Source organism: Portunus trituberculatus, chromosome 12 (genome assembly GCF_017591435.1).
Source record: "Portunus trituberculatus isolate SZX2019 chromosome 12, ASM1759143v1, whole genome shotgun sequence".
Taxonomy (NCBI): domain Eukaryota; kingdom Metazoa; phylum Arthropoda; class Malacostraca; order Decapoda; family Portunidae; genus Portunus; species Portunus trituberculatus.
The window spans coordinates 4,880,539-4,890,538 of record NC_059266.1 but is presented as its reverse complement, the minus strand read 5'-3'; the positions used below and the strand labels follow the sequence as shown (position 1 = coordinate 4,890,538).

Sequence of the window (10,000 nt, the reverse complement as noted above, 5' to 3'; positions counted from 1 at the left end):
CTCTTCTTCTTTTTCTTTTTCGTGCGCGATACATTGGCGGGTATTCATAAACACTTTGGTCTTTCATCGACGTTGTTTTTCTGAGGCTAAAGAGAAAATGGCTTTGATTTTTCATGAATATTTTTTTTCTGTTGATGCTGAATTGTGCTGAAAATATCACTTGAACACGAAAAACACACCTGGAAGCCCTGATACCTTCCTGGATACCTTGTTAATAGTATGATGCCCAAGAGATAATTACGTTAGTTTTTTTATTTTTTTTCCTAATTACGTGAGTTTTTAATTATTTTTCCACCCTCTCTAATATCTGATCTCTATCTAACATCCTATTTATTTTCTAATCCCTCATCTCTCTAATACTTTTCTTTTCTAATGTATATATTTCTTATCTACCTTATATCTTATTCAATGTTTTATCTCTAATATTTTTTCTTTCTTCAATACCTTGTCTCATTTTCAAGTATCTGACAGTTTCTTCTCTTACGCTTTATCTCTCACCGAATCTTATATCTCTAATGTTTTTTATTCTTTAATACAATATCTCTTTCTCTTTTACCTAACACTTCATCTCTTATATATCACCTTGTATCCAACACTTCACATCTTATCTAACACACCATATATTACACTTCATCTTATCTATCATCTCATACCTAACACTTCGTCTCTATCTAACACCTTATCTCTCCTCTCTCAAACAGCTGGTGAGTTACGACCGAAGCCGCAACGGTGTGGTGGTGACGATCGAGCGAGGCCCCGTCACCACCTCCCGCCTACTGGTACAGCTGGTGAAGCCGCGTCACTCCGGCCGTTACACCTGCTCCCCCGCCAACTCCAAGCCCCAGAGCGTCACTGTTCACGTAATTGCAGGTACGGAAGGTGAGGGATGCGCTCAGGGGGTACGGAGAAGGAGGTGTGTGTGTGTGTGTGTGTGTGTGTGTGTGTGTGTGTGTGTGTGTGTGTGTGTGTGTGTGTGTGTGTGTGTGTGTGTGTGTGTGTGTGTGTGTGTGTGTGTCGAATAACAAATCATTACAAAAACCTATACAAGGGATAACACTCAGTAACATTCTTTTAACATTTTCCAGACTTTTTGGTGACACTGAATACACTGCACCACTTATGTTCCCACCACGTCCTTCCCAGTATTCAGGACAAGAAGACGATAAAGAAAAAAAAAAAAAAAACACCAACACGGAGAACTAAACTAAACAAACATTTAATTTTTTTTCTATTGCGTCATTTGGATAATACAATAAACAATCAAATTTTTTTCGTCCTTGGCCAGTCTTCTCGAGACCTAAAATGAAAAAAAAACAAAGACATACAGTACAAGGCTCCTTTCCATCAACCAAGCCCATGGAAGTACAAATGATGGAGGGAGGGAGGGAGGGAGAGAGGGAAGAAGAAAACAAGTCGTAAGAGATGAATAGGGAATGGCAGAGAGGAGGGAGGAGAAATATGAGGGACAGATGGCATTGTTATGAAAATCTGGATGAGGAAGAATGAGCAACGGAAAAGTATTTTGAGAAAGGACGAGAGGAGAATAGAAATGAGAGTAAAGGTAAGGGGTGGGAAGGATTGTGAGCGAGAAAAACAGTTGGAAACGAAGAGAAAAGAAAGGTCGGAGGAGCTCAATGATGCAAGAGGGAACACAAGATGAGAGAAGTGGGAGAGTATGAAAGAGAGAAGAATTGAACAAAAGAAATAAAACGAGATGAATAGAAAGACTGAGAAGAATTTTCTTAAAGGTGAATAACTAAAGACAAACACTGAACACTAGAAATTAAACAATGGCAAGAGTGAACTAACAACGAAAAGAGGAGAGAAAGGAAAAAAAAAAAACAACAACAAAAACAAAGAAAGAGAATTGAAAGAGAAATAGATAATGAGGAGAGACATTTTGAAGAGAAAGCGAAATGAAAGGAAGGGAAGAAAGGAGGAGGGAAGGAAGAAAATGGACAAGGAGCAAGAGAATTAGGAAAACTGGGGAAGAAGTTTGGAAGATAAGAGACTGAAGGAGGGAGAATGGTAAAGACATTGAGAAGCGAGAGAGGAATGACGGAGAAGAAAGAACTAGAGGGAGAATAGAAAAGAGAGAGAGAGAGAGAGAGAGGAGAGAGAGAGAGAGAGAGAGAGAGAGAGAGAGAGAGAGAGAGAGAGAGAGAGAGAGAGAGAGAGAGAGAGAGAGAGAGAGAGAGAGAGAGAGAGAGAGAATGGAAAATAGACTGGAAGGAAGAGAATGACGGAAGAGGCGGAAGGCGTTTGGAGGGCGGGAGAGATAGTGAAGGAGGGAGAAGGGTTAAGGTGATTGAAGGAAGAGGAAAGCGTTTACTCACCTCGAGAGCCGGGAATTCACGCGCGGTTCACGGGAAAGGTTTCAAGTTAAGGTGTTTTTACGGTGACGCGTCGCCTTTCCAGCGCCACTCAGTAAAAGCGTGATGTGTTTCGCGAAGTTTATGATGAATTTCCATTTTTCAAAAGTTTCCGCCGGCAAAAATCTTGACACATGCAGCTTTTCACTATATATGCGCTTATATAGAAGTGAAAAACAAAACTTAAGAGTAAAAGCTTCTGGATAAAGTAGCTTATAGGATACAATGTGTAAAAATACGATGCTCTAGGTTTAATAGAGAGCATGCTATGTATATAAATGAGATCATTGAATTACAGAAACAACAATTATGAAAAGAATGAAAAAAGTCTGAAATAAGAAAAAGAATAGGATTTGTGTGTGTGTGTGTGTGTGTGTGTGTGTGTGTGTGTGTGTGTGTGTGTGTGTGTGTGTGTGTGTGTGTGTGTGTGTGTGTGTGTGTGTGTGTGTGTGTGTGTGTGTGTGTGTGTGTGTTGCAAGGGACAGGTGTGTGGTAAATTACAAGTGGTACAGGTGACAGGTGTGTGTGGTACAAGCAACATAATTACCGCGCTGTGTTTCAGTCAGGCTTTATACACAAACACGTGCTTCATTTGTAAACTAATTATGGACGTGATTGACCCGCGGGCGGATTAAGGGTGGAGTAAATTCACAATTATTCAGATTCATAACCACGCGACACCGCATCAACAACAATACCACCATTACCACCACCACCACCATCAATTACCATCACTACCACGAACACCATCATCAACAACAAAGGATTGTCACTAATGCATAAGTAAAATAAAATTGACAACTTAAAATGAATAAATTGTTATAACAGAACACGAAATGTAACAGAAACACACACACACACACACACACACACACACACACACACACACAGTATACACAATCTCTTTCAGCTTTATTAATTCAACTGCAAAACTACAATATAAATACGCATCTTAACGGTAAATTAATCAGCACACTACGGCGCATTATTCTCAAACAAGAGGCGAAAGTTACACAATAAGTAATTACTTCAATGGGCTTTGTCAGTTTTTCACGGTTCCCATAAAAGTTTCCACTGCTACAAGGGTTCACGTGGGTGGTTCATTAAAATATTTATTCCAGTAGTCATTTTCACTCTTACACTTTAGTTTCACAATTTTTCTTTGTTCCATACTATTTTTTCCGATCTATTTTTCCCCCATTTTTCTTCGATATTTTCACTTCATGTAATTATTTGTGTTTATCTAATAATATATATTTTGTATTAACACTTACTCTTATTACTGTTTTTTTGGCTCTAATAGTATTATTCAGTATCATCATAATTTTCATAGCTGTGATAAAATTATTTCCTATGATATAAGAACGATACTAAATTTCTTTCATGACTTCTTTAACTTTACATTACCATTTCTTTTTCTGCGCCGCCTGACCCTATTTCTGCGGCGCATTAAGTCAATCAAGTAGTCGGTTACTCAATCGCTAACACACTTTTCCATCCCCAGGTGACCAGCCCGCCGCCATCTTGCACGAGAATGGAGGAGCGGAGGCTTCAGGAGGCAGGCTGGCCCAACTCCCTCTCCCTCACATCCTCCTCCTCCTCCTCCTCTTCCTCCTACAAGCAAATCTCACTCAATCTTAAGCCCTCCTCTTCTCTTCCTTTCACGCCTCCTTCCCTCATCCCTATCCTTCCTCTTCTGCCTTGCATCTTTCATCTTCATCCTCCTCCTCTTATCCACTCTTCCCCCTCTTATCTTCATTCTCTCTTTCCTTCCTCCCTCCCCAGTCCTAAGTTCCTCTCCCCTACCCCCTCCACCCATTTACGTGCACAGACAAGGAAGTGCACGTGTACATGGGGATGTTATGAAACGTACACTTGAAAATACGTACATGAAAGCCACGGTACACATGGCCTATATTTATCTGTGTGCGTGTGTGTTGTTTTATTATTACCCACACACGCACATACCCCTGTCGTGTACATAGTGTGTATATGTGAATCCTGACGTGGTTACTCGTGATTGGTGGACGAGAACGTGAGATGACGTGGCAAGCCCTGATTGGCGGAACTCTTACGTCACAGGAACTTGGTCTCTTGTGATTGAAGGAAAGGAATGGTGAATGATGATTGGTTGGCACTTTAACACTTTGGCCAATCAGTGACATCAGAAGGTTTTGTTTGTTGAATGATGAAGAATGAAGAAAAGTTGAATAAAGGTGGAAAGGAAAGACAATGCAAAAAAATAAAGAAGCAATGATAGGAACTGTGGAAATAGAAGCTAGAAAGTAGAAGGGAAAGATGATAGGAATGAAAGAAAATAGGAAAAGATCAGAGTCGTGAAAATCAAGGACAGAAAATGAGAAAGAAAAAATCGGCTTTATGATGAATATAAATAGAAAAAAGAAAAGAAAATCTCAATAAAGGAAAAAAAAAGGAAAAGACAAGACACGCAGAATATTAGAAAGAAAAACACCACAGATAACAAACGAAACACGGAGAAAGCGAGGAAAGAAAACGTTAAAAAAGGAACACCGAAAAAGGATGAACGAAAGAACAAATATAATAAAAGAAAGGAAGGAAATAAACAATGAAAAAATAAAAAAAAGCAGCTCACACGTAAAAGAGTGAGAACTAAAGTGGCAATTATTACAGAGAAAGGAGCGAAAATAAATGTGGAGGGGAACGGAGATAAATAGAGAGAGGAGAGAGAAAGGTAAAAAAATAAATACTGATTGCAAAAGAAAGCGAAAATAAAAGATAAAAGTGATGACAACGACACGGTGATAACGAAGGGGAGATAAAGTGATAAGGAGAGGCCCCGGATATTACAATAAAATATAATACAATACAAAAAAAAAAAAAAATGAGAGCGGAGAAAGAAAGAGAGAGAAAATGAGAAACGGAGAAAGAATGATAAATGAAAGGAGAATTTAATAAAGAGAATAATACTAGAAATGTGTCGCTGATAAACCAAGACGAAGTGATAACAGAAGTGAATGAAGAAAATAAATAATAAAAATATAATTCTTTTCAAATTAGGCCACGAAAAAATGAAAATGCGAAAATGAAAAAAGGAAAAGATGGGAGAGATAAAACGGAACGAGGAAAATACAAGGAAACAATGGAAAATAGGAGGAGAAATTGAAAAGAACACAGAGAATGGCAATGAGAGAGAGAGAGAGAGAGAGAGAGAGAGAGAGAGAGAGAGAGAGAGAGAGAGAGAGAGAGAGAGAGAGAGAGACTAGAGAGGGGGGGAGGGGAAGTTCTCGTTTGGTGTAGTATTGACAAGTCCCTGCAACAATTCTACTGGGACGACACCACCACCACCACCATCACCTATTTACCACAGCTCCAACACCAGCACAATCACCACCACCACCACCACCACACTATCGTTAACACAACCACACATTCATCACTAGCATAATACTATCACCACCATCACCATCCATACACCACAACAACGACATCACTATCACCACCATCACCACCACCACAAGGAAAGTCACCAGTCAAACTTCACAACCACCACCACCACCACCACCACCAGCACGACACCTCAACAAACAATGACAGCAAGATGATATGTGTAGTGGAAGAACAGAAGGACAGACGGACAGACGGACAGACGGACGGAGAGACAGAGACAGAGAGACAAACGTAGACACAAAAATGGAAGAGGACAATAAGGTGAGCGTGGAGAAAATAGGAAAGAAAAATAACAAAGAGGATACAATATTTCAGGAAGAAGTAAATGGTGATGTAGAAGAAGAAAAAAAAGAAAGAGAGATAGAATGTGGAAATAGCGAGTCACTGATACATAAAACAAATAAATGGTGAAACGTGAGAGAGAGAGAGAGAGAGAGAGAGAGAGAGAGAGAGAGAGAGAGAGAGAGAGAGAGAGAGAGAGAGAGAGAGAGAGAGAGAGAGAGAGAGAGAGAGAGAGAGAGAGAGAGAGAGAGAGAGAGAGAGAGAGAGAGAGAGAGAGAGAGAAGAGAGAGAGAGAGAGAGAGAGAGAATGAAAATGTACGAAAACAACCAAGAAATGAGCAAATAAAGAAAGGATGAGAGGTAAAAATGCGAGGATAGAAAGAAAAAAAGAAATAATACTAGAACAAGGAATAAATAAAAAGGAAAGGAAGGGAGAAGATAAAATGAGGGAAAAACACAAAACAACCAAGAAATATTAAAATTATTGAAATAAGCGAATAAAGAAAGAGGGGAAATGCGAAAAAGAAAAAAAAAAGTAAATACAAGGACGATTAATGAATGACGTGAAAAGGAAGAAAAAAAAAATAAAAAATAAAGTGGGGATAAACGGACAAGACAAAACTAAATAAGTAAATAGAGAAAAGAGATAAGAAGAGAGAAGAATGAGAGGTAACTGAATATACACAAATAATGATGATGATGATGATGGTAGAGAAAAATGAATAGCGATGGTAATGATGAAGGTGGTAATGATAATGATGTAATGATAAGATATGGACAATGATAGTAATAGTGAAATAAATAGTAATGATGATGATGATGATGATGATGAACAAGAGACGAGGAGAGTGAGGGATAGCAGTGGTTAGCGTGGATGACAAATGATTGGTGGCTGCGGTGTTCAAACAAATGAGTGTCGGGCGGCGGAAGGGCGTGACGGATTTACATGTGTTTTAGGGCTTTTAGTGTCCGTTTCCCTCCATCCCCCCACACCCCCACAGCCCTGTCACGTGGAGGGGATGGACGACGCTCACGCTCACAATGATCCAGTGCAGTAATAATGTGTGTGTGTGTTGAGTGTACCTGCCGTGACATGATTACTGTGTTTTGGCCGGCGGCGTCTGGCAGGGAGGTCATGGATGTGTTAAGTAAAGTGATCGAAGTGAGAAAATATATATTAAAGGAAGGTAAAATGACATTCCGTAATATAAAACAGGTATTTAGTGATACTGGTTTGGGTAATGTACAAAGTGTGTTTCTTTTTTTTCACTTTTTTTTTTTGCTTGAATATCAAAGAATGACGAATGGAAAAAAATATATATACAAAAAAAAAATATATATATATAATATGCCATAACACTGAATAAGAAATAATGGATAATGATTCAATTACTGCAGTGTTAAGTAATGGCATTCCTGCTGTAAGATAAAAGGGAAAATAAAAGAAAAACGTGACATTCCGAAAAAAAAAACATGAATGATACTAATTGAGAAATGTACAAAATCTTTTTTCTTTATTTACATTTATTTGTTTTTTCCTCCAATAGAAAACAATGAATGGAAGACAAAAAAAATACCACGCTATAATACCAAATAAAGCTAAAAACAAAGGAAAAATGACTCATTGAAAAGTGTCGGAAATAAAAAAAAAAGAATGATTCCTGAAATAAAAGCACTGAATCACATAATTCAGAGAGACACATGACGCCAATACATAAATGGTGCAGCCACGGGGAACAAATACATTCCATACATAACACACCCCCCCAAAAAAAAAAAAAAAGGTGCAAGTCAAAAGCAACATTAACGAAGAGAAAAAAAATCACTAACGAAAATTATTACGTGTTCAAATGACATTAAGTTAGGAAAAAAAGAAGACAAAAAGACAACCGGAAAAAAAGATAAAAGATAATATTCCACACACACACACACACACACACACACACACACACACACACACACACACACACACACACACACACACACACACACACACACACACACACACACACACACACACACACACAAACATCCCCTAAGAAATAAAAAAAAAATCAAACCAAAAACAAAACAAGACAAGTATTCGTAGACCTTAAGAAATAAAGTGAGAAAGGATAAGATTACCAAAACACGTAGACTAAGAAATAAAGCAAGAAAAACAACAACCACAACAACAACAACAGCAACAACAACAACAACAACAACAACAACAGTAGCATTATCTTCAGCATATCAGCCTCGTCTCTCAAGTTAGGGGAAGGAGAAGAAAATGTCTGAGGAATGATTACACCAAAGTGAAGTCTTTTGATGAAGGTGAACGAAATTTTCCATAAAGTAATGTTGTCTTAGAGGTGAGGAAACTTTTCTTATTACATCATCCCTTGTCAGCATCAGAGAGAGAGAGAGAGAGAGAGAGAGAGAGAGAGAGAGAGAGAGAGAGTGTGTGTGTGTGTTTCACTGTTTGGTCTGCTGCAGTCTCTGACGAGACAGCCCTACGGAACGACCTCAAAGCTCATTATTTCCGATCTTTGGATAGGCCTGAGACCAGGCACACACCACACACCGGGACAACAAGGTCACAACTCGATTTACATCCCGTACCTACTCACTGCTAGGTGAACAGGGGCTACACGTGAAAGGAGACACCCAAATATCTCCACCCGGCTGGGGAATCGAACTCCGGTCCTCTGGCTTGTGAAGCCAGCGCTCTAACCACTGAGCTACCGGTGTGTGTGTGTGTGTGTGTAAGAGAGAGCCAGCCAGCCAGCCAGCCAGCTATAAAGCACACACACATATTCAGCTCCATTTTCCTCCTCCTAATCCCTCTTAATTAAGGCAACTCCCCTCCTGTATGGATCAAACTAAAAACATTAAAAAAAGCTGAAACAAAGGGAACGGAGAACTGACGCTACGACTCGGGAAAAAACCCAGATAAATAAAAACCACAAATTACCTGAAAATAATAACAAGTAATAAGATGGAAAGATGAACTAGAGATGTAAGGGAAACGAGACGAGAAGCAATTACGTAAATTAGCCAGATGTAAAAAAAAAAAAAAAAGTTAAATAAGAGAATGAAAAAAAGTAAATACAATGCAACAAAAATAAAAAGGAAACAGCAAAGTAGGTTAAAGTGAAGAAGAGGAGGATAAAATAGATAGAAGGCGTAAAGAAAGGGAATAATAACAATAATAATAATAATAAAAAAAACTACTACTATATATACACGTCACTACATATTATTGTGTTTGTGGTTGTTTACATCTAGGATACTTACTGTTATGTCCTGTAATTTATGTACCATACCATATATACATATATTGTGTGTGCGTGTACGTATTTCAATGTGTCTATGTACGTATAGGCTTCTGCTGTGTGTATGTGAGAGTGAGTGAGCGTGGCAATGTGTGTGTGTGTGTGTGTGTGTGTGTGTGTGTGTGTGTGTGTGTGTGTGTGTGTGTGTGTGTGTGTTTCAGCCATCTTACTTCCTATATAGTTCCAGACCTACGTACTGTTTTCTACTTCACTGTATATTGTGTACATAGTGGTAACTGTTCCATTGTATATTTTTGCAATAAAAGAATACAATGCTCTTGCCTCAAAAAAAAAAAAAAAATTATAAATTCACCTTTCATCTAATGTTTTTTTTTCATCTCAAAAAATGAAAGACAAAAATGCATAAATAATATAAAGTAATGCGATGTATTAAGGAAAAGAGGATTGGTGAAATGAAAGAAAATGTGTAAAAAAAAAATAAATAAAACGAAATTAATAATGAATAACAGACAGGTAAATGGTAAAACGCCAAGAGGAATGACGTCATAGCTCGGGGCGGTGACCTCGACCTGCGCTGCTGTATTATTGTTATTACCGTAAAAATTATAATAAACAATAGTAGTAGTAGTAGTAGTAGTGTGA

The 10,000-nt window shown here is 38.4% G+C and overlaps 1 protein-coding gene across 2 annotated transcripts in view; it reads left to right on the top strand.

Annotated features, from left to right (window-relative positions):
- LOC123502763 (zwei Ig domain protein zig-8-like) overlaps positions 1–4,651 on the top strand; it is a 111,481-nt gene extending 106,830 nt beyond the window's left edge. For both annotated transcript variants that reach the window (XM_045252010.1, XM_045252009.1), the window contains exons 6-7: positions 702–870; positions 3,877–4,651. In XM_045252010.1, the coding sequence (XP_045107945.1) occupies positions 702–870; positions 3,877–4,013 (306 nt within the window). In that variant the 3' untranslated portion in view covers positions 4,014–4,651. The remainder of the gene's footprint in view (positions 1–701; positions 871–3,876) is intronic.
- Positions 4,652–10,000: the final 5,349 nt, after the last annotated feature.